This window comes from Ostrinia furnacalis, unplaced genomic scaffold, assembly GCF_004193835.3.
Source record: "Ostrinia furnacalis isolate ACB-3 unplaced genomic scaffold, ASM419383v2 OfSCF4439, whole genome shotgun sequence".
NCBI classification, from domain to species: Eukaryota; Metazoa; Arthropoda; class Insecta; order Lepidoptera; family Crambidae; genus Ostrinia; species Ostrinia furnacalis.
Genome location: NW_021134678.1, coordinates 90,247 through 115,098, shown reverse-complemented (window position 1 = coordinate 115,098; position 24,852 = coordinate 90,247). Strand labels below are relative to the sequence as shown.

The following is a 24,852-nucleotide window of genomic DNA, read 5'->3' as shown; positions in this document are numbered from 1 at the left end:
ACAATAGGAAATTGTATACAATTTAATAGTATTTACGTGTGGTTTTTTGGCTATTTTCGGCACATCGTATTAAGCATCTTATAATATAAAGTTAATCTGCATTTGTGTTAAGTTTTACTCCAAATCGTCAGTCCCTAGAGCGTCAGGCCCTAGCTTTAAACGGCACTTGGGACTAAATTACTAGTTAGGGAATTATGTTTTTTATATAGTGATAATAACAAAACAACTATATTATGTATATTAACTTATCTGTAAATGTTAAGGTTATAAGTTTTATACTTTATTAGAAGTCATATAGGAGTAATGTACTATGAAAAAATTGAAAATTATAATTTCTCCTAAAATAAAGCATAAAGTGACTGGCCCTTTTAGACATAATTAATTAATAACCTATAATTTACACTAATAAAGTATTCAAAAGCATCTTAAAAAAGTCACGGACAAAATGACGTCGAAAATATACAGATTTTCATGGAATGACCCTTATGTAAATTATAACAAAAATGTCAATGTTCAGTTTTAAATTAAAACAAATTAATTTCATTTAAAAAAGTTTTCACATTGTAATTAACAATATTCTCAAATATATTTTAATTAAGAAAAAAATGAAAATATGAAGGAAACAGGATCAGCGACATCTACAGCGTTTTAGGGCAGTTAAAAAGTATTTGAATTTATTCACCGATGTCGCTGTTTGGAAGCAAGTTTCACTTCGATGACCGTTGTATGGAAGTTTCTACACCCTGCTATTACCATGAAGCTAAAGATACGTGCTCTGTGGTTTTGACTTAAAAAAAAAACACTAGAGATGGGATTTGGGGGGAAAGAAATATAAATGGCATCGAGCAGAAAAAAAAATGTAAGGAGAGGGCATTGACCATTTCTGATTTCTAGGTCAGCATTGCATTGTGCCATTACGTGCGCGTCGCGGCGCAAATGTAGAAGACTAGGGTGTAGACCAAAGAATACTCATACTCCAAGTGTAGTCATCTGCAGGTCTCCAGCTTCCTCATTGGCCCTAGAGCAATTCCAAGTATACAGGGTGTTTGGCGCATCGTGTGCCAAAATGATTTGGTGGATAGAATAGGTCATTTCCTATATTTTCAGCCCCCATAACACGTTGCATGCCAGGCGGCTACTTTTATATTTTTTTTTTTAGTAATTTCACCAAAATACCCAAATCGCATCATTTAATTTCTATTTGAAAAAAAACTACTAGGCGTAACCTCAAAGTAAATATTTTGTTTTAACGTGCATTGATGTAGGGTTGCATCAAATCTAAATTTACTGGCAAATATCATCTAGTTTTTTTAAAATTCAGCTTTGAAGTTTTCCGAAAAGTTAAAAATGGACTGAATATTTAAGTTTACATGGCTATAATTTTTTTTTAAAAGAGATAGCGATCTTCGGATTTTATCAAAACTTCTCTAGTCTATCCCCATTCAAACGGTATACTAATCTTGTTTAAATAATAACAACAACTTCACAAATTCCTTAAATTAGTGCATTTGTTATAGTCAAACCTCGAAGTTCCGGCACACCTAGGTTTGACTAGTCAATCCTCAGGTCTGACTAGAAGTCTTAGTCAAAGCCCAAACATTTCGGCCTTTGACTAAAGAATGTCAGTCAAACCTGGGAGTAACTAATTTGGTTAGGCAAACGTCGAAACTCAATTTAATGAAATCGGGGTTTGACTAGTCAAACCTCAATTAAGACTTTAAACTAAACTATACTTTATTCTGATCTCGAATTTATTGCAAAGGCGTTACGGTCGGTTCTTTAGGTGAAGGTACGAAAAACTAAAACTATTTACTGAGGTTGTTTTTCAGTGTTTCTAGACCGATCTTGAAATTACTAATTTTTAGGGTTCTGTTACCTTAAATTTGAAGGTAACAGAAGGTCCTTTATTAAGGCTTAAAGGATAAAGAGTTAAAACGGGACCCTATTACTATGACTTCGCTAAATTTTGTCTGTCACCAGGCTCGTATCTCATGAATCATTTTCAAAAGATTTAGTTTTTTATTCACTTTAAAAATAAATAAATCAATAAAATACATAAATATTTAAGGGAGGCTCCTATACAGCAAACTTTTTGCAGTTTTTTGCTCGAATTTAAATTAAAACGTAAACAGGTGAACCCTTGAAATATTCACATAATATCTACTTTAAAAATAAATCATAAAATTAAAATAAAAGAAATATTAAAAGGGGGGCTCCCATACAAGAACAGAGTCGCACGGAACCCTTCGTAAGCGAATCCGACTCGCACTTGGCCGGTTTTCTATTTGCTGTTTACTTCTGACCGAGTCTGCCAGTCGTTTCTAGGATTGACTAGGCAAAGCCCGAAGCAGATTATTTTAGTTTCGACGTTTGACTGAACAGTTTAGGCACTTCTAGGTTTGACTTAGTCAAAGGCCGAAATCAGAAATCACTTCGGGGTTTGCCTGAAGGCCTTATGTTGATGCAGCATTTATGTGAAAGCGCTCCGACCAGGGCCGGATTAACCATATCGGGGCCCCTAGGCACAGCTCGTTTCGGGCCCCCCTTTTTCATACCACAACAACGCAATTTGGAAATTTTTACTGTCTACATTACGAAATAGAATGAAGGATTTTTTTTATGCATAACAAGGCAGTTATTTGACCACAATTGCACCTGATGTTAAGTGGGATGCAGTCTAGGATGGTACATATCTGCCCTGTAAGTGCCTATGCACTCTCGCCTTGAAAAGGCCCGGATTATAGTCTTCGGGAAAGACAGCAGCAGGCAGCGAATTTTATTCCAGTCCCTAGCGGTTCGCATTATAAGAGTCATCGAGACGCTTAGTGCGAGCTGGTGGAATGTCAACAATATAGGCGAACCTGCGTCTGGTTCCCCGATGATGGAAGGGGGCTGGTGGAATTAGTTTATGTAGGTAATTCTTTCTCACATTATCCGAAGTGTAGCCTGTAAAACGCTTCGACAAGGGTGGGGCTGTCAATAAGTCGAAGGTTTCCACCGAATCCAGAGCAGCCAAATGTTTCTTGGCAGAGCCATCCCAGAGGTGGCAGCAGTATTCGATGTACTCTCCAAAGTTCAACTTGCTGGATATTTCAAGGCCCAAAAGTTGCAGTCGCTCGGTGATTTTAACAGGCACACCTCGGAGCTGAAGTGGCAATGGGCAGGGCACATAGTGCGCAGAACTGACGGCCGATGGGGCAGCAAGGTTCTGGAATGGAGGCCGCGTACCGGAAGGCGCAGCGTGGGACGTCCACCTACAAGGTGGACCGACGACATCGTGAAGGTAGCAGGGAAGCGCTGGATGCAGGCCGCTACCAATCGATCAATGTGGAAAGCATTAGGGGAGGCCTATGTTCAGCAGTGGACGTCCTATGGCTGACATGATGATGATGATGATGACCTCGGAGTCATAAGGAATGGACTTCGTTTGGCGGAGAACAGACACGACTGTGTTTTTGACGCGTTAAATTGGACCAGATTGGCATCGCCCCAGGTACCATCATCATCAACAACGGACTTCAGTCATCACATTGCAAAGGTATACGCCTTCCTTCAAGTGAAAAGCCTTGCCACAATCTACAGGACGAAGTATCGGAGTATCGAAACAAAATGAAACACAGAATAGGAAATCTAGGAATCTTGCATAATTATTTTTATAAAACTGACATAAACATAAAAAAACCGACTCCAAAAAACCTGCACTAAAAAGTAGAAAATAATTACATTAATTAATTTATTAGGACAAATGTACCACATGATTGATATTCTCGGAGTCGGTGCCAGCCGTTTGTTGCTCTTTAAGACTATCCTAGGTTTTCGACTTCGACGGAGTTGTGCTTAAGTGGTGGGGCCCCCCGAAAGGGGCATTTTTGCGGTTTTACGGTTATGCGGTGTAAAGGACTTGCAGTATCGAAAAAAAATGATGTTCATGACGATTGAAGGGCAATCCTGCATTGAATAAGACCAAATTCATATATTTTGGACAAACCGTTCTTGTGCCTATCATGGACAAAATAGAAAAAATACGTATTTAATGATCCTCTCTACGTCCAATGGCTCGTCACCCCGCAAGCTCCAAAGCCTTGAAAAGGGCCACTTTAACCAGCATATTCCTGCCTCGCGAGTTGGATTCGTCTATCCTTAATCATCCCAGCCGTTTCTTAACTACGGTTCTTGCACCCCTTCCTTGCACTCTCTTGAACGACTCTGTGTTATCTACTGTGGCTGCCCCTCTTTCTTGCACCCTCCTGCACTACTGCGTTGAGAAGTCTTACAGCTGGTCCAAGGTTCGACTCCAAAAATGGGCGACAAGCTATTGGACGTAGAGAGGATCATTAATTATACGTGTATTTTCTACTTTGTCGAAGAACAGTCAATGTCAAAGTCTAACATTAAATGCAGGATTGAATGTCTTTCAACCGTCATGAAGATCAGTTTTCGATACAGTAAGTCCTTTACGCGGTATAACAGTAAAACCGCAAAAATGGCCATTTCGAGGAGCCCCACCACTTAAGCACAACTCCGCCATTAAAACAATAAAATCTTTTGTAGGAATTATTTCCGATTTAAAATCTAATTCTACTGGCCTAAATGTTACGAAAATGAATTAAGTTGCACAATATCGAAATATGAAGAATGAATGTGTAAACCAAAATAGGGCGAAGTTTTGAGGTGGTTTGAGTTTTGTTGCATAAAAATAATCTTTAACATATTTTTCTTTTAATTTTTTAATTGGGAGTGCTGGGCCCCTGGTCATAATGGGCCCCTAGGCACTGGCCTAAAGTGCCTTATGGATAATACGGCACTGGCTCCGACTGTAAATAATATTATTGTAACATGTGTAGTGTCTATTTATTGGACGACTCTCGAACTTCCCAGTGATGGACGTTCTCTTTTGTTAATGTTATCGAGGGATCTCCAAGGAATGATTTGTTGTTCTAATGCATAACTAGTTTGTTATTTAAGGCTAATGTTAATTACATCACCTCGCATTTTTTGCAGAACTCAAAAAGACAACTAGATCTTATTTTTTGTAAATGTTCGTCTATTTTTTTACCTTTCTAACGAATTCTTGTCTTATTGAAGCTTTGAGATGTAATACTATACTTTGTGAATATAATTATTGTGTCTATTCTGTTATTGTTCGACAAATTCTGACAAAAAGACTTCCATAATATATCAGCAGTATTTATTGAATATTTACAAGAATACAATTGATGTGATCAATTTACATGTGTGTATTTTTTATGTCCTTATAATAAACTTTGGCACTGGTTGTTGCGTAGAGATCGTAAAATAAAGAGTAGTTTTAGGTGCGTATTACAGAACAGAGATCAAAAAGCACAGATTGAGGCCTTTGATTGGTCGAATAGACATGTTGACACCACCAATTAATTGACGTACTTTTTAAAACTGACAAAACGAAACTCTCCCATAGATTTTTTATGTCACTACGAGCAAGTGACGTCACTGTTTTGTCAACTCAAACTACTTTTTTCAATTACAATGCGACCAAAAATCGTAATTTACAGGTAATTTAAAATTAATTAAGTTTTTAAGACCAGAATGAAGTGTCTTTTTAGAAAAGTTGTGATTTCGAATTATTGGAGAATGGTGTCAAATTGTCCATTACATCTAGGTATTAGACCAATCACAGGGCATTAATGTCTTGAGATTGAATCGAGTTTCGAGCGTAGTTCTGTGATACGGGCCTTATGTATAGTTGTTGCGATGTTTAGCGCGCGCCGGCGTCGGGGATGCGCATGCGCTGATAGATCTCTGGGATGTCGTAGTCTATGGTGTCGACGCCGCCCTTCGTTGGCTTCTTGCCTGCAGGTTTATGAACAAAAAATATTGTAAATGCAGGGTTAATAAAATACGCGACACGTCATCTTTTCGAGACATTTTATAAATATTGTTTTCCAAACATTGTCGTCTAAAACAATTTTATCGTAGTGCGTATTTTAACCCGGCCGCGGGTCAAATTGAAAGATGCTATTGAAAACCTATCGGAAATATTTTTGTTTCCTTCATTTTTTCCTAAGATCTTATGAAGTAGGAGCTGTTAACAAATGCGTACCTACCTGACCAATCCCACCAGCCACCGATGGCCATACCAATCTCGCGGTTATTGTTATAAGGGACAATGGACGAAGAGTAGATAACTTGTCAAGAATAGGGATGATGACTGGGTAATGAAATCGAAATTCTATTTAATCCGTCAGACAGATCATTAGAAAATATTAGACTCTATCCATAATCGAATAATTACAGTATTATATTGAGTTGAAATGTCGCGTGACGTCACTTTTGAGTAAAAATTCTACTCAAGCGTGACGTATCGCGCCATTTCAACTCGATGTAGCACTGTTATTATTTAATTATGAAAGAAAATAAGAAATATGAGTCTAATATTTTCTAATTATCTGTCTGACGGACAAACAATTGAAATTTTGTCATCTAGCCTATTGTGTACCTGGCCAGCCAGAGGCGTTGGCCCCGCACGCGAGGCACCTGCAGTTGTTGGGCGAGGCCACGCGGTGCTTCTGCCGCGAGCCGTCCGCGCACGCGAGCCAGATGTCCACGGAGCCGTAGCTCGTGGCCGTGCAACACTCGCACTTGGAGTCGTGAATATTAAGCTGTTTGCATTAATATGAATAAGGGTCTTGACTTACTTGACTTATGGTCCTATGTCCCCTAGATGGGGCAGAGGGCGTCCACAACAGTCCTCCATCGCGTTCGGTCTTGAGCTTCTCGCTTGATCTCGCTCCAGGTCTTGCCGATCTTCTTCGCCTCGTCCGCTACAGTGCGCCGCCAAGCTTGCCTGGGTCGACCACGTTTGCGTTTTCCTTGGGGATTCCAACCCAGAGCCTGCTTAGGGATGTGATCGGGGTCCCTTCGGAGAGTGTGGCCAATCCAGTTCCACTTGATCTACCCTTATTCATGACAGTGAATAAGGGTATTAATTAGTATTTACCTGGCCAGCCAGAGGCGTTGGCGCCGCACGCGAGGCACCTGCAGTTGTTGGGTGAAGCCACGCGGTGCTTCTGCCGCGAGCCGTCCGCGCACGCGAGCCAGATGTCCACGGAGCCGTAGCTCGTGGCCGTGCAACACTCGCACTTGGAGTCGTGGATATTAAGCTGTTTGCATTAATATCATCATCATCATCATGTCAGCCATAGGACGTCCACTGCTGAACATAGGCGTCCCCTAATGCTTTCCACGTTGATCGATTGGTAGCGGCCTGCATCCAGCGCTTTCCTGCTACCTTTACGATGTCGTCGGTCCACCTTGTAGGTGGACGTCCCACGCTGCGCCTTCCGGTACGCGGCCTCCATTCCAGAACCTTGCTGCCCCATCGGCCGTCAGTTCTGCGTACTATGTGCCCTGCCCATTGCCACTTCAGCTTGCTAATCCGTCGGGCTATGTCAGCGACTTTAGTTCGTTTACGGATTTCCTCATTTCTGATTCGATCTCGCAAAGAAACACCAAGCATAGCCCTCTCCATAGCACGCTGTGCAACTTTGAGCTTCTGTATAAGGCCTATAGTGAGAGGCCACATTTCCGAGCCATTGCATGAATATGAATAAGGGTATTAGTATTTACCTGGCCAGCCTGAAGCGTTGGCGCCGCACGCGAGGCACCTGCAGTTGTTGGGCGAGGCCACGCGGTGCTTCTGCCGCGAGCCGTCCGCGCACGCGAGCCAGATGTCGACCGAGCCGTAGCTCGTGGCCGTGCAACACTCGCACTTGGAATCGTGGATGCCCGTCACTGGATGATAGATACTTAATTTAAAACAATTTATCTACACTAATATTACCTTTAAAGAGGAAAACTTTGTTTATTTGTTTGATTGTAATGAATAGGCTCAAAAACTACTGGACCGTTTTTAAAAATTCTTTCACCATTCGAAAGCTACATTATCCACGAGTAACATAGGCTACATTTTATTTTGGAAAAAATAGGGTTCCGTAAAATATTTGGGTTTTTCGGAGTCCACGCGGGCAAACCCGCTGGCGGAAAGCTAGTTAATGATAAATGCTTCTTTTGGAACAATTTGTAGAATTATTAACACGCGATGACACGCTTGTCAAAAATTGTATTGAGATTGATAGGAATCGGTGAGTGTGTTTCTGCTGCCACTTCTTCTCAGCATCAGCCGATATGGTGTTCTGAAGTGGTGGTAGAGCGAGCTATATTTAGGACGTGTATAGTGTCCTAAAAAAGGCTTACATACTCATAGAGCAAAAATTCGCGAATAAAGTAAAATTGAACTGAAACTCGATTGGAAAATGCTATATCACCGAGCGGGCAACACTTGTTTTAATGCCTGAAATAATGATTTCCACAAATACATCCAGGCACCTCCCGCGACCTTCACCAGATCGTCAGTCCACCTCGTGGGGGGCCTGCCCACGCTACGTCTTCCAGCCCGTGGTCGCCACTCGAGAACTTTTCTGCCTCAGCGGCCACCATCTCTACGAGTTCTGATTCGATCACGCAGGGAAACTCCGAGCACAGCACGCTCCATCGCCCTTTGGGTGACCTTGAGCCTTCTTTATACAGGGTGGAATTTATATATATTAATACTGTAAATAGAAAATTTTGCTCAAAGGAAACATTCCTTAATTTAGGAAAAGAAATAGAACTGCATTCAAAGATTTCTAAAAATTTGCTTGCCATACCCGGGAATCGAACCAACTAAAATTTGTTAAAAATTACAACCTGTATTTTTATTGCATCGATCGTTAGAGTTAAGTATAAGGATGAAATCTCTCTAACAAACTTGATAAATCAAATGAAAGGAAAACCTTGAATTCTTAAATTATTTTTATTTATTTACAGAAAATTGTATGGTATGGTGGTGAATATTCGAAAAATTTTACAAAATCTTTGAATGCAGTTCTCTTTCTTTTAAAAAATAAAGGAATGTTTTCTTTGAGTAAAATTTTCTATCCACATTATTAAGAGTACTTTCCCTCCAGGTGGCATTACAAAATTCCACCCTGTATACCGTTGTTATCGGTATATCGTATATCTCCACATCTCCGTTACTCACCGTTATTATACAGCGTGCCGGAGTCGCATGACCCGCGGCACTCGTAGAAGCCGACGAGCGGGCGGTCGTTGTAGCACGCGCCGTGCGGTTTGAGCACCGCGCGGATGGCACCAACCGAAGCCGGGCCCGCCAGAAGGGTTGGGGTACACGTACCTATGAAACATATGCTTGTCACTGTGTGTGCATACAAATGTACAAACGTTTTTGTAAAGTGAAACCTGGCGTGAAAAAAGAAATTGTAAAAGTTTTTGTAAAAATAGACTATTTAATGTGGAGTACCTAAATAAATATTAGCAAATAAAGTAGGAGTATTGAGTTCTCCTGACGTACGCCAAAAGGCCTAAGTATACGAATGGCAAATAGAAAACATTATATTTGTTAATATCCTGTCACACAGGTTTTGTGCATCTTCACAAACATTTTGACACGTCTGTGACCGACATCACAATAAAAATACAACATGCAAGGTGTAAAGGAGATTTTCGGTGATCAGTCCAACCAATCGGCCCAATCATTCTTAAAATATAAATGGTGTTATCAGTCCTTTATGTTTTTAGATGATTAATAGTTGCCTAATATCGCCATGGGCTTCTTCTTGCAGACCTGGCAGCAGGTGTTATGCAGCAAGGCTACTCCGAAACGCTACTTACTTTTGGGTCTATCTGTCACTGTCACTCATGCTGGGATCTCGCTTTGCGTGAGAGGGATGTCAACAGTCAAAACCTCATAACGTTTTTCGGAGTAACCCCGCAGTTGTCGACAGTTCCATGTTGTAGTTGCCTAAGATCACAAATAACTTACTCAGCGCCATGGGTTTCTCCTTGCAGACCTGGCAGCAGGTGTCGTTGACCAGGTCTTTGGGACTACAGTCCGACACATCGGGACACGTCTCGCGCGCTGACGTCACCAGCAGGTCGTCGCCGAGCTTCTCGCAAATGTACGTTACGCAGAAGGGCTACTCCGAAACGCTACTTACTTTCTGGTCTATCTGTCACTGTCACTCATGCTGGGATCTCGCTTTGCGTGAGAGGGATGTCAACAGTCGAAATTTCATAACGTTTTTTAGAGTAATCCCGCAGTTGTCGACAGTTCCATGTTGTATAGTTCCAAAATACTGAACTGTCCTGCATGACATTGACAGTGGGGCGCCACCGTCAATACCGAATCGCTGGTTCCGAGTTTTGCCATGTTGGAAACCATATAGTTGAACGATGGTAGCGCCCCCCTGTCATTGAGTTTGGTGGGACAGTTCAGCGTGGGTCATCTATAGTTGCCTAAGATTACAAATAACTTACTCAGCGCCATGGGCTTCTCCTTGCAGACCTGGCAGCAGGTCTCGTTGACCAGGTCCTCAGGGTCACAGTCCGAGACGTCGGGACACGTCTCGCGTGCTGACGTCACCAGCAGGTCGTCGCCGAGTTTCTCACAAATGTACGTTACGCAGCAGGGCTACTCCGGAACGCTACTTACTTTCTGGTCTATCTGTCACTGTCACTCATGCTGGGATCTCCCTTTGCGTAAAAGGGATGTCAACAGTCGAAACTTCATAACGTTTTTCGGAGTAACCCTGCAGTTATTGGCACAGTTCCATGCTGTAGTTGCTTAGTATAAACAATAACTTACTCAGCGCCATGGGCTTCTCCTTGCAGACCTGGCAGCAGGTGTCGTTGACCAGGTCCTCGGGGTCGCAGTCCGACACGTCGGGACACGTCTCGCGCGCTGACGTCACCAGCAGGTCCTCGCCGAGCTTCTCGCAAGTGTATGTTGTGCAGTTGTCAGCGGAGTACCACGTTGTGCCTGATGAATGGATTAAAAAACTTTATTATTACAAAATGTTGGGAAGGTTCATTCATATTTTTTATTGAGTTTTTAAATAAAAAAGAAAAATTTAGAATACTTTTGCCTAAACGACCTGTAAATTCAGTAGGTTTTCAAATCAGTGCGGAAGTTTTATAACACAATAAGTATGCTCCCATTTTAATTTGGTACAACATGTTAGTGGCAATACGAGATTTCAAATAATCTTTAGTTACGGAAGACAAAATCAAAATATCAAAGCTGTGACGTCTCTTAATGCCTCCTATAAAGTATCCTAACCTGGCTGCACCAGCTCGTCGTCCAGCAAGAACTTCTTCTGTACACAGCGGCAGCAGCAGACGCCAGACGGCGGTGCACGGTAGCCCCAGCCGCGATTGCATTTTACGCGAGCAAGTTTCTACACTGGCCGCATGTGTTAACCGCTCTGTGACGTCGCTTAATCCCTCCCCTAGTGTCCTAACCTGGCTCCACCAGCTCGTCGTCCAGCAAGCACTTCTCCTGCACGCAGCGGCCGCAGCAGACGCCAGGCGACGGCGCGCGGTAGCCCCAGCCGCGCTTGCATTCATATGAACACGTTTCTACACTGGCTGCGTGCGTCAACCGCCCTGTGACGTCTCTCAATCCCTCCTATAAAGTATCCTAACCTGGCTCCACCAGCTCGTCGTCCAGCAAGCACTTCTCCTGCACGCAGAGGCCGCAGCAGACGCCAGGCGGCGGTACGCGGTAACCCCAGCCGCGCTTGCAATCATGTGAACACGTTTCTACACTGGCTGCGTGTGTTAACCGCCCTGTGACGTCGCTTAATCCCTCCTATAAAGTATCCTAACCTGGCTCCACCAGCTCGTCGTCTATCAAGCACTTCTCCTGCACTCACGCGAGCACGCTTCTACACTAGCTGCGTGTGTTAACCGCCCTGTGACGTCGCTTAATCCCTCCTATAAAGCATCCTAACCTGGCTCCACCAGCTCGTCGTCCAGCAAGCACTTCTCCTGCACGCAGCGGCCGCAGCAGACGCCAGGCGGCGGCGCGCGGTAGCCCCAGCCGCGCTTGCATTCATATGAACACGCTTCCACGCTGGCCGCATGTGTTAACCGCCCTGTGACGTCGCGGGAACACGTCAAGTTCTTGCACGGGTCGTCTGAAGGCCAGGTCTGGCCCTCCTGTAAAGGTTTAATAATAAAAAGTGTTACTAAGCACCGGACGACGTAATGTATTTGACGCGGACATAAGTAGACGTGTCGAGGCGAGCGCCAAAACTACTGAACGGATTTTGATGAAAATTTGCAGTATTATTGTTTATAACCCAGAATAACATAAAGGCTATAATTTATGACGATCTGTGACAAACTAAATTTCACGCGGGTGAAGTAGCGGGCATATTATATTTCATTCTTAGCGTTAAGAGCAGGGGGGACGCTACATAAAAATGTATTTTTCCCCACCCCCCTTTGATCAGACTGACCCCTCCCTCTTCTCTAGGATTAGAACCTGGGTACGCCTGCCTGTGGGGTGGGGTGACGTAATATAGCATCGCAGTAGTTGTGAAAAGCCTTTCTCCTTTGCTCAGCGCCATCTAGTTGCAAACCAAGCAAATTCAAATTCAAAACATGTGATTGTAGCAACTAGATAAATTAATAATCTATGAGGATATTAAAAACACATTTAAATTACATGAAAGACAAACAAACAAATACCATTAATTTATTAGATGTAAAAGTCTTCATATGAGTCCTAAAACTCATAATAATGCAACCAACAAAGGCAACAAACGAAACGATCACAAAAAGATTAAAATACATAGGTACGAAACAACGAAATAATAATACATAAAATGTATCTGCATTAGTTCTCAACCTTGAGCTAAAATTAAACAATGAGAACATAATATTAAAATTAATAACAATAATAACAAGTACCTATAGCAAGTATAACAAGTATTATGTACCAGTGGCGCCACCATACGTTAAAAAATGTTTCCTATAGCCTCGCTAGATGGCGTAGCGCTCGCGCTGCCCCGCGGTGTGTGAGTATTTTTTCCGTTCCTTAAAGCCCCCGAGAGACTTGGTGTCGTCACTCTGGTTTCCCTTCACTACGAATAAATCTTTCGCCTTTTACTAAAGATTTCCGTGGAGGGGAACACTCAAATGAGTCTAACTCTATTTTTGACACCTTGCCTCGTGCAAGGTATAGAATTTACGAACATGCTGCGTTTACACTGCGCGGAAAGCAGCAACAGAATAGCTGGTTCTCCCAAGCTTTCATACGTATCACGAACTTTTATTACCACTTGCTAGTTCGAAATCATTTACGAGGTAACGTTGGCCAGCTTACAATAAAAGTAATTAGGATAAAGGCGGACCTCCTGTATTTATTCAAAACATCTTATAAAATGTGGGCGTGGCCTGTTTTGTGTATAAAAAAAACATGTTTACCGCGACAATTTGCTTGTAATAGCGCAGTTACACTATGCGGGAAATTGATCGAGACAGAGTGTAAACACGCATTTCAGTTAATTTCGCCGTGGATCACCCATATTGTGTGATTGTGTGCCTATTTGCTATTCTGTTCGATCAATTTCCCGCAGTGTACCTGCGCCATAACATTTTGTCTGGCCCAATAAATCAACTCCACACAATTGATGCACATGACAATCTGTTCCATCTTGGGTAAAACTAAAAATAGCGTTAAATAATATTTTTACACATGACAAAAACACACGGGGGATATTCGTTCCGCCGTGGGTAAAAAGTTAATTAGTTTTTTTTAATGCAAAATAAGGCAGGTATTTGACCACAATCGCACCTGATGTTAAGTGGGATGCAGTCTAGGATGGTACATATCTGCCCTGTAAGTGCCTATTCACTCTCGCCTTGAAAAGGCCCGGATTATAGTTTTCGGGAAAGACAGCAGCAGGCAACGAATTCCAGTCCCTAGCTGTCCGCATTATAAAAGAGTCATCGAAATGCTTAGTCGTAAAATAAGTTTCGTACCTGGTAGACCTTGTTGCCAACTCGACAAGCCACTGGCTCCTGTTTCTTGCAGCACTGTCCGGGCGGGATGTCTTCATTCAGTACGAACTGCTTGCGGACGGCTTCCGGGACATCGGGGCAAGACTCGTTGGAGCTTTGCACTTGGAGCTGGGAATAGAAGGCGATTTTAAAGCGAGTTTTAGAAAAATAATCGGGTTTTTTACTCGAGCAGTCAATTTTGAATGAATTATAGTAGCTCTGAGTATGGTTGTTGGTTTATATGTGGTGACAAAAAATTATATTGGGATATAATCAAGTATCATGGGAAGTGAGTTAATAGCCATAATGTTCGGTACAAAAGGTATTGAAGTTAAAATTTGGCACACTTTGATTGAAGCACATTGAAGAACATTTCTAACCAAGTTGGAACAAAATTACACGCTTTCCGTGTGCGCCGCACAGTCGTCAAACTTTAACACGTATGTATTGTGCGCACAGGCGTTTGATCTAGATATCGTTTAGAACGCCGGTGGTGGCTCTCACAGCATAATATGTTAATGATACTTTAAATGGGTAGGTATAGCTAGAACTTTTTAATTTCAGGATGAGGTAATCAAAATAAAAAAAATAATCAAAGTAATGGTAAATATATCGCTACATTACATACTTTATTCTAAGGTTGAGTTGCACCACCCAACTTTAACCGTAACTATAACGATAACCGGTGCTTTTTATATGGATTTTGACAGATTTATGACGTTTGTTAAGGTTAAAGTAAGATGGTGCAACCCAGCCTAAATGTTACTCACAGTCCCGTTAAGGTCGACGCAGGTATAGTTGGCGCAGAAGTCCTTCGAGGTCCAGCGTTCGCCGATGACGTGTTCTTTTCCATCCACAACACAGGCCACGGGCTTGCACTTGCCGCAGCACTGCTTGGACGACGCCTCGGCTGGGAAGTACTTCCAGCCCTAGAAGACAGGCATCTTATGGGTTGTAATAGGTGGTATTTTTTCTAAATATATGGTATTCTATGTACGTAACTGTACTCTATTAAATAAATAAATTGTGCAATAAAAATGTACAGTCAGACAATTTTAACTTCGAACTCCTCCTATGTTCTTCTGATTAATTTCGTTGCGGATCCAATGACAGTTTAACTTTCCACCGGGACAAACTTGACCTTCACTGGTTGGGTTTTTATGGCGGTCAAGCTGTAGATCCTGGCTACACAGGAGTTGCAGCGGTGGGAAAGAGAGGTGGGAATAGTCCCGTAGTCAGACAATTTTATAAAATAACAAACAATGAAACGTCCCAAACTGCTTAATTAAACAGTTTGGGACGTTTGATTGTTTGTTATTTCACTAATAAGAAATAACAATATAAATAAATATCCTTAGACATTTTATACTGCGCTTCTAGTCCCAAACTAAGCAAAGCTTGTACTATGGGTACTAGACAACGGATATAAACATACATAAATACTTCTTTTTTGTAAATACATACTTATTATACATAGAAAACACCCAGTTCAATACAAACAAATATGTTCATGCACACAAATGTTTGTACTGTGCGGGAATCGAACCCGCTACCTCCGGAATAGTAGTCCGTTTCGAACCACTACACCAAACGGCCGACTAATAAATGTTATGTCATCTTATTATTTCGTCATGCGGATAGTAACAAGTGCGTCAAAAGTAATGAGTTATGACGGGCATTAATTTTTTCAGAAAGAAACACATTGGTCTAAAATTATCATTTATTATTAAAACTGTACAGACCGGCTCAATGCATTGATATCTACTAAGTAAGCAGTGTTTTTATTTTTTTTTTTTATTTGTATCCAGGAAAGAAAAAAACATGTATAATCTGTTTTTAACTCATTAAAAATAATAAAAAAATTGCCAAAAGACAATGCCAGAAATTGGCACATACGATCTCACTATTTTGTTGCAATTTCTTACAAAACTTGCGCACAAAAAGCAAATCTAGTATGAAAATTATCAAACTTCTAATGCTCGTAACTCAGTTCAGACTGAGTTTAGAGGTATACATGCCATAGTAAGTTTGGTTTATTACACTATTTTGTAATCAAAAAAACAAAATTTGGTCGATGGCCGCGCGAAAAAAAAAGACGCCACTTTCCATACAAAATCTGGCATTGCCATTTCCAAGGACTACTACTGACCGGCTGGCAGTTGGTCTCGCAGGTCTTGACGGTGGTGAGCTTCTCCAGCTTGCCGTCGCCCGCCTCGCTGCACGAGTACGACTCGCACACGTCGTACGGCGACGTCCAGTTCTCGCCCACCTGTAGCAATATGAACGTTAATGGTTTAGTCATTAAGTCTAAAATGCAGAAGCATGACTCCCACACGTCGTATAGGGACGTCTATTTCTCGCCCACCTGTTGCAGAATGAACTTTAATGATAATTAAGTTTGCAATGCAGAAGCATGACTGTGTGATTGAAAATAAAATAAAAAATGCATTTATTTCAGACATGACAGTCAATAAAATCTAACTTAACATTACATCCAAAGAATTAGCCAGACGGGTTCGGGAGGCCAGACGTTCGCATATTTGTTTCTTTTTACGATATCCACAGAAATAGTGCGAATGTTACTATTTTGATACCGCAATATATTCACTATTTTAGTTGATAAATGATAACTTTATATTTCTTCTTGAACATTCAAAAAATAAAACATCAATTTACAACTTTACTGCATAACATTTAAGGAACAAAAGACGAAGTAAAATTCAATTCATAGCTTGTTTTATAATTTACATTTTGTACTCAAAAAACCCGAATACGAACTCGCACTGGGCAGTAGCAGTAGCCTCTAAGTAACAATATTAATAAAAAAATCTTTTGTATTCTTATCCGAGCACTTAGATTAATAAAACCTAGATGGATAGTCTTCATACAAACGCTTCGTCAAGAGTGAGGCAAAAATCTTATGTCATTAGTGTCAATTTTGTTGGGGAGTGTAGACAGTGAAGGCGATTTTCCCGAAAGTAGGGAAATTTTTAATACGTTTTTAATTATTTTATAACTAACAAAAACAAAACGCATCATGTACTCACTTATTTATTGAATTCAAAGTACCTACCTAATTACAATAAGATAAATCGACTTAAAAGTCTCGATTTCATAAAAAAGGAAGTGTATTTGTACGGCGAACAATTGGGAAATAAATTTTCTTGTTACTGGTATCATTCCCGTANTTAAGGTATAAAATGGTTAAAAACTACACCGGAAGTAGACGCATCTCTCACCAGATGCTGTGCATCGTCTCTGCTCAATAATACAAGTTTTATTGTTTTGTAAAACTTGTACTATTTCTTCTTGAACATTCAAAAAATAAAACATTAATTTAAAACTTTATTGCATAACATGATGGAACAAACGTCGAGCTTAAATTCAATTCATAGCATGTTTTATTCATATTTTGTTTAAAACCCGAATACGAACTCGCACTGAGCGGTAACCTCTAGTAACAATATAAAATAAATATAATAATTCTTTTGTATTTACAACCGAGCAGAATAGCATGCGGCCATTATCTTTTCGAACAATGGACCGCGGCGCAACCCCACGTCATTTCAACGTCAGTTTTCTTTCACATTCGTTAGATGGCGTAGCGGTCGCGCTGCCCCGCGGTGTGTGAGTATTTTTTCCGTTCCTTAAAGCCCCCGAGAGACTTGGTGTCGTCACTCTGGTTTCCCTTCAATACGAATAAATCTTTCGCCTTTTACTAAAGATTTCCGTGGAGGGGAACACTCAAATGAGTCTAACTCTATTTTTGACACCTTGCCTCGTGCAAGGTACAGAAATTCATAAAATTGCTTGCGCTTGCGCCGCGCTAAAATTGTGAGATTGGATGGTCATGGATGTCAATTAATGACAAAAATGGGTTATTTAATCTGTCATCATAAAATTATAAATACAGTTTTATACCGGGATTGGAGGGATGTTATGGATATGTTGTTTCGGTTATGGATACGGTTACGGTTATGGATTTTTTTAATTTCGGATATCCGAAAGTTTCGGTTACGGTTGTCCATAACATCTCTGAATTGGATTATACGTAATTAATTATAATTGCTTACAATTTAATTTGCTTACATTTGCTCCCTCGCACATGAAACATCTCCAGAGTCCCCGCGTTCGCCCCGTTATACTAGAGCGTCGATGTGACGTCACGGCTGTCAGGTACGTAATAACTTGACTGGGTTGTAGCTCATTAAGCGTCTACCAACTCACCCGGTACACATTCTCCCCGTCCCTACACGCGACGTGCACCAGCGCCGGGCAGCAAGCGAAGGGCACTGGGCGGGGCTCCAGCACGAACTGGCTCGCTGCTAGGGACGCCGGGCACTCCGTCACGGAGCACTGCGCCGAAGCCCCGAGCGAGCAGCGACACCAGTAGCTGTATAAGGAACTACAACTCACCCGGTACACATTCTCCCCGTCCCTACACGCGACGTGCACCAGCGCCGGGCAGCAAGCGAAGGGCACTGGGCGGGGCTCCAGCACGAACTGGCTCGCTGCTAGGGACGCCGGGCACTCCGTCACGGAGCACTGCGCCGAAGCCCCGAGCGAGCAGCGACACCAGTAGCTGTATAAGGAACTACAACTCACCCGGTACACATTCTCCCCGTCCCTACACGCGACGTGCACCAGCGCCGGGCAGCAAGCGAAGGGCACTGGGCGGGGCTCCAGCACGAACTGGCTCGCTGCTAGGGACGCCGGGCACTCCGTCACGGAGCACTGCGCCGAAGCCCCGAGCGAGCAGCGACACCAGTAGCTGTATAAGGAACTACAACTCACCCGGTACACATTCTCCCCGTCCCTACACGCGACGTGCACCAGCGCCGGGCAGCAAGCGAAGGGCACTGGGCGGGGCTCCAGCACGAACTGGCTCGCTGCTAGGGACGCCGGGCACTCCGTCACAGAGCACTGCGCCGAAGCCCCGAGCGAGGAGCGTTCGCAGCGACACCTACGGCACGGGCCGTCCAACCATGCCTCGTCGATCTAGAAGTTAGAATTTTAATTATTTATTGCATATCACATGAGTAAGGGTTGACAAAAGTTGGAGTTATGTAGGTAATTTTTTGTGATTAAGTATGGTATGAATACAAATTACAATTCCATTTTTTTTATGCATAACAAGACAGGTATTTGACCACAATCGCACCTGGCGTTAAGTGGGATGCTGTCTAGGATTTTACCGTATCTATACAATTATCCAGCATTTTTGGGTATTAGCATTTATTTTGTTTCAAATTAATGAAAAAAGATGTTTAGATTTGCCTTTGGCTATCACGTTCCCATCTTCGAATCACGTTTGAGAAAAACTATTTGCAGCTTGAAATGATATTGAAACCTCAAAATGAAGATAAAGTTAAAGACATGTTATATTGAAACCATCACAAGCGAGTTATGCAAGTAAATAAAAGCCACCAATACTTACATCTTTGAGTACTTCTTCGGGCTCCGCTCTTGCCTTCTCTCCTCCGCGCGGCGCCGCTTCCCATTCCAGTGTCACCACGCATTTGTCCTTGGGTGGTTCTGAAAAGATTCGTTCATTATGACATTATGGAATACAATGAAACATGCTGGAGTGGAGTCACTTAGCTGGAAAACGAGATGAAAATAGCTTAACAATATCAGTGTTGCACTGCCGATTCGTGAGTCGGTAGTTGGAGTCCCGTCGACCGCTGGACTATTGTAGTGAACCCACTGGACTTCGTAATTTAGGCAATACAATTTATGTAATTTATACAATTGCGTGTCGTGGCACGCACAGTATAGGGTTCCGTAGTTGCCCATCGTTACCACAAACAAGCAATTATTTCATCTAAGTCACTTTTAATGCTCTCTAGTGTAATATACTTACCGCACTCTCATATTTCTGGCAACACTTTCCGGTTATATTGTATTAATGTATTCCACCAGATTCTGGAACTTGGGACAGTCCGGCTTCTTGGGACAGGCCTCCTTGCGGCAGACCATGTTGACCTTGGGACAGCAGCCGCTGTTGTCGATGAAGTTAAACTTACCGCACTCATATTTCTGGCAACACTTCCCGGTTAGATTGTATTCCACTAGGTTCTGGAACTTGGGACAGTCCGGCTTCTTGGGACAGGCCTCCTTGCGGCAGACCATGTTGACATTGGGACAGCAGCCGCTGTTGTCTATGAAGTTAAACTTACCGCACTCATATTTCTGGCAACACTTCCCGGTTACATTGTACTCGACTAGGTTCTGGAACTTGGGACAGTCCGGCTTCTTGGGACAGGCCTCCTTGCGGCAGACCATGTTGACCTTGGGACAGCAGCCGCTGTTGTCTATGACGCGCTCGAGCCCCGGCTCTAAGAAGTCCACTTCTTCGTCAGTTGGGATGTGTTCGCATTCGCTGGCTGGTTTACATTCTGAAAGTAACAATGGTAACCAATCCTTCATCAACATCATTATTTTAACTGGCTAATTGTTTTATTTGGCAATGTAAAACGGTAAAACTTATGCACATTCTGTCAGTAAAGAAGTACCATTTTACGCTCGTGTTACTTATAACAAGAGAAAAGATTTCAATTATTCAAATTAGGCTAAAACGATTTTTTCAAACAATACATACGTCATTTAGGCCGATATGACTTGAAGATATTATTATTTTTAACGCAAGAGAATCACGATAAACAGGAGCACTCGGTTTTTGTTCACGTCATACGGGAAACACAAATGGCTTACCACAAGCGAACTCTTTGCAGCCGTTGGCGGTGGTTTTCTGCTTGAGCACCTGCCCGAAGCCACACTCCATCTTCTTTGGCTCCTCGCATTCCGCTCGCGGTTTTGGAACTGTAACAGTAATTAGGACCATTCAGAACAGAAGCGGCTCAACGTAGAAATAATGTTTTGGTTCAGAAAGCTTGATGATGCAAGCTGTACTCGTGGTAGGTAGTGCCGACCCGTCACCAGGATGCAAGAATACTTTCCGTAGACCGTAAGACCTCAAGAAGACAGCAGGACTTTGTTGCGTTGTCAATCTTTGGATTATTGTCAAGTACTATGATTTTGAAAATAAAAGGAGAGTTGCGTAATCCTGCAGTGACGATCTCTGCTAAAACGATGCCCGCTCGCGGTTAATACCGAAAATTAGTATAGGAATTGCACGCGGGTGCCCGCGGCGGGCGCGGATTGGGTGTCATCCGCGCAGCAATATAATTACGCGCGAGCGATAAGGATGGGTAGCTTGGGGTCATTGGACAAAATTCTACGTGCTCACGGACCAGGCTTTAGTATACATAAAACACTTAAGACTGGTAGTATCGTACCGCACATGTACTGGTCGCAGCAAGCGCCTGGTGGTTTGGGTTTGGCGAGCATGTCCTCGCCCTGCGCGCACACGGGCGCGCTGCAGGCCTGCGTGGTGCACGCCACGTGCGCGCGCGCCTCGCCCGGTAACTTGCTGCACGTGCACTTCTTGCACGCGTCCTCCTGGGAAACATAATATAGCTTGTGTTGTATTTACATATTGATATTGAACCCTATTTACCGATTCAGCAGATCTACACTAGTATGTAGTTACGTCTCTAGTTAATAGTCAAATCACTCTATGTCGCCATCTTACTGTCTGTGGTAATCTCTGCAATAAAAGTAATAAAACTGAGTCTGCTAAATTTAAACTATTTTTATTTAAATTCATCAGCTTGAGTAACAAGACCTTGTGGGTCGTATTAGCAAGACGGTAGAAGGATACCTAATGTGAAAAACAATGCAGATAGTCGAAGGACTCTTAATAATATGGAAAACAGTGCATACAGTATAGCTGGGAAAAATTGCCAAGTTGACTGACACCTGTAATCCTACACAAAGTTACAAATCAAGTGAAAATAGCGGGCGTAATGAATAGGGTAGTTAACACCTATTTTTGGATTTGGAAATAAAATTAAAAAAAAAAAAACGTTTTTTGGTCGCTTACCTGCCACTCGTCTCCAGCATAGTGTTCTTTATCCACGTCGCACGGGAAGCATTTGGTTGGCTCGATACACGTGTTATTCACTCGCACCTACATAAGAAAGGGAAAACAGTTTGAAAACTTATAATCATTTCTCTTCCATTTAGATTAAAAAATCAGAAAATAGAGTAATGCAGTCCCATCATTTTCACTATTCCTTTGTACTACTGACCTTCCCTTCGGGGCAGAAGCAGCCTTCCACAGGCTTATTAGTACACTTGTCGGGATGCTTCTCGAGGTTGTCGTGGTTGTCGCACGTGCGCTCGCAGTCCACGCACGCCCGGTATACCAGCGGCTTCTCGCTGTGAATGAGGTGTTTTGTAGTTTGTATCTTAAGTATCATAGCTATAGGGTCCATTTTAATCAAGGAATCCTCCTCCAATCATCAATGCTCGTACGAACGGAATTTACTAAGGGGGGCGATACTGCTCCGTGTGCAGTTTTGGGTCTGCTTTCAGATGCGTTCTCAAGTTGCGGATAGGGGAAAGCTTCCCAGTTTTGAGAGAGCTGTAGTTTTCTGAATAAAGAAAAATAAAATAAAATAGGTAACGGTTTAACGGTGCGGACAAAAACCCAACGCGCGACAGGTCTCGTTAACTCCGTGGGCCTGTCGCGTAACCCATAACCCACAATTTAAGTGGGCAATGAAAGGCTGTCAGGACATTTGCCCGGGCCTATCTAGAACAGATCGTAACCCGCTTTGGCGAACCGAGGGTCCTGTTTCACCAGGGCCACGAGAAGACCGTCGGGATTTGGTAGGAAAGTCCGGGTTTTCTCGCGGAGAGAGTCCCACAACAGGGGAAACATTGCAGGAACATTATCACTCACCAAGTGTAGGGACACAGGCTGGCGGAGCGTCAAGTCACTGCTATTCATGGAGCACTGTTCCTCCACGCATGACTCCACATAGGACTGAGTCATTAGGGGGCGACATTGCAGGAACATTATCACTCACCAAGGGTAGGGACACAGGCTGGCGGAGCGCCAAGTCAAGCAGACGCCTTGCTGCCGGCACGCGTCCGCGTATCGTGCTAGTGTCGCGCACACGTCGTTGTTATTCATGGAGCACTGTTCTTCCNGATATGTTAACACAGTAATAAGTTGTTTCAATATCTCACATAAAAGAGTCTAAAATAAAAGAAATATAGATTTTCAAACTACCTTTAAAACTGTTTTTCTCTTAATTGTAGTTTTTTGAAATTCTTTGTTTTTCCCGTGTGGTCTTCAATTGCACTTATCGGTCGGCACCACAGACGAACGTAAGGTCCTGTGTTGCTTGTGGCTAAGGCCGTCATCCAGTTAGCGAACAAGGACTACCTTTTCGAGATTGGCCGGTTCCATGGTTTCCACTCTAGAAACCTCATCGGCAGTCAGTTCTACTTGCTATGTGCCTTGCCCATTCAGCTTGCTATTTCATTGGGCTATTCTATGTTAGCGACTGTTTGTTTCCGGATCTCCTCATCTCTCTGATGATCTCATAAAGTGAAGTTATCATTACCAGTAATATGTCTCACTATAAAGATATTTGATGGTGTTGTACTCACGGCTCCGAAGACCTCCGGGTTGTAGAGATTATAGCAAGGGTTCTCCTCGGGCNCGACATTGCAGGAACATTATCACTCACCAAGGGTAGGGACACAAGGCTGCAGAACGCCAAGTCAAGCAGACGCCCTGCTGCCGGCACGCGTCCGCGTATCGTGCTAGTGTCGCGCACACGTCGCTGTTGTTCATGGAACACTGTTCTCCCATACAAGACTCCACATAGGACTGGACCACTAGGAGGCGACATTGCAGGAACATTATCACTCACCAAGGGTAGGGACACAGGCTGGCGGAGCGCCAAGTCAAGCAGACACCCTGCTGCCGGCACGCGTCCGCGTATCGTGCTAGAGTCGCGCACACGTCGCTGTTGTTCATGGAGCACTGTTCTTCTACGCACGACTCCACATAGGACTGGACAACTAGGGGGCGGCATTTGTGGCGGTCAAGCTGTAGATCCTGGCTACACAGGAGTTGCAGTGGTGGGAACGAGAGGTGGGAATAGTCCCGATAGGGGGCGGCATTGCAGGAACATTATCACTCACCAAGTGTAGGGACACAGGGCTGCAGAACGCTAAGTCAAGCAGACGCCCTGCTGCCGGCACGCGTCCGCGTATCGTGCTAGAGTCGCGCACACGTCGCTGTTGTTCATGGAGCACTGTTCCTCTACGAACGACTCCACGTAGGACTAAGCCACTAGGGGGCGGCATTGCAGGAACATTATCACTCACCAAGGGTAGGGACACAGGGCTGCGGAACGCCAAGTCAAGCAGACGCCTTGCTGTCGGCACGCGTCAGCGTATCGTGCTAGAGTCGCGCACACGTCACTGTTATTCATGCAGCACTGGTCTTCCACACAAGACTCCACATAGGACTGAGTCATTAGGGGGCGACATTGCAGGAACATTATCACTCACCAAGTGTAAGGACACAGGGCTGCGGAGCGCCAAGTCAAGCAGACGCCCTGCTGCCGGCACGCGTCAGCGTATCGTGCTAGAGTCGCGCACACGTCGCTGTTGTTCATGGAGCACTGTTCTTCCACGCAGGACTCTACATAGGACTGGACCACTAGGGAGTGGCATTGCAGGAACATTATCACTCACCAAGGGTAGGGACACAGGGCTGCAGAACGCCAAGTCAAGCAGACGCCCTGCTGCCGGCACGCGTCCGCGTATCGTGCTAGAGTCGCGCACACGTCGCTGTTGTTCATGGAGCACTGTTCTTCTACGCACGACTCCACGTAGGACTGAGGGTCCACTAGGGCATGGCACTGGAACGATAACGATTATTTAAAGTACTCGTAACAAAATACTAGTGAAAGACCTCACACGGATCAGTTGAGAAAATTAGAAGTGATAACTGTTTTGTTTAAATATGGGTTTCCTTGATTGCGCTCACCAGTTGACACCACTTACGAGTAAGGTACCGTCACTCGCTTGTGGCAAAAA

The 24,852-nt window shown here is 43.4% G+C and overlaps 1 protein-coding gene and 2 non-coding genes across 3 annotated transcripts in view; 2 read left to right on the top strand and 1 right to left on the bottom strand.

Annotated features, from left to right (window-relative positions):
* Positions 1 to 4,910: 4,910 nt before the first annotated feature.
* Positions 4,911 to 24,852, bottom strand: part of LOC114359502 (hemocytin-like) — a 34,728-nt gene continuing 14,786 nt past the window's right edge. Inside the window, exons 17-33 of the mRNA XM_028313927.1 lie at positions 24,508 to 24,674; positions 22,038 to 22,167; positions 21,830 to 21,916; positions 21,183 to 21,345; positions 20,599 to 20,706; positions 20,064 to 20,282; positions 19,322 to 19,419; positions 18,679 to 18,882; positions 16,034 to 16,153; positions 14,655 to 14,813; positions 13,867 to 14,013; positions 11,829 to 12,036; positions 10,682 to 10,855; positions 9,059 to 9,211; positions 7,763 to 7,770; positions 6,977 to 7,133; positions 4,911 to 5,829 (exon numbers count right to left, since the gene is read on the bottom strand). Coding sequence (XP_028169728.1) covers positions 5,735 to 5,829; positions 6,977 to 7,133; positions 7,763 to 7,770; positions 9,059 to 9,211; positions 10,682 to 10,855; positions 11,829 to 12,036; positions 13,867 to 14,013; positions 14,655 to 14,813; positions 16,034 to 16,153; positions 18,679 to 18,882; positions 19,322 to 19,419; positions 20,064 to 20,282; positions 20,599 to 20,706; positions 21,183 to 21,345; positions 21,830 to 21,916; positions 22,038 to 22,167; positions 24,508 to 24,674 — 2,397 coding nt within the window. The 3' untranslated portion in view covers positions 4,911 to 5,734. The remainder of the gene's footprint in view (positions 5,830 to 6,976; positions 7,134 to 7,762; positions 7,771 to 9,058; positions 9,212 to 10,681; positions 10,856 to 11,828; positions 12,037 to 13,866; positions 14,014 to 14,654; positions 14,814 to 16,033; positions 16,154 to 18,678; positions 18,883 to 19,321; positions 19,420 to 20,063; positions 20,283 to 20,598; positions 20,707 to 21,182; positions 21,346 to 21,829; positions 21,917 to 22,037; positions 22,168 to 24,507; positions 24,675 to 24,852) is intronic.
* LOC114359505 (U5 spliceosomal RNA) lies at positions 12,947 to 13,063 on the top strand. Its single transcript, XR_003656430.1, has one exon. It is a non-coding gene; the product is annotated as a U5 spliceosomal RNA (small nuclear RNA).
* Positions 17,559 to 17,675, top strand: LOC114359504 (U5 spliceosomal RNA). The gene has a single exon (XR_003656429.1). It is a non-coding gene; the product is annotated as a U5 spliceosomal RNA (small nuclear RNA).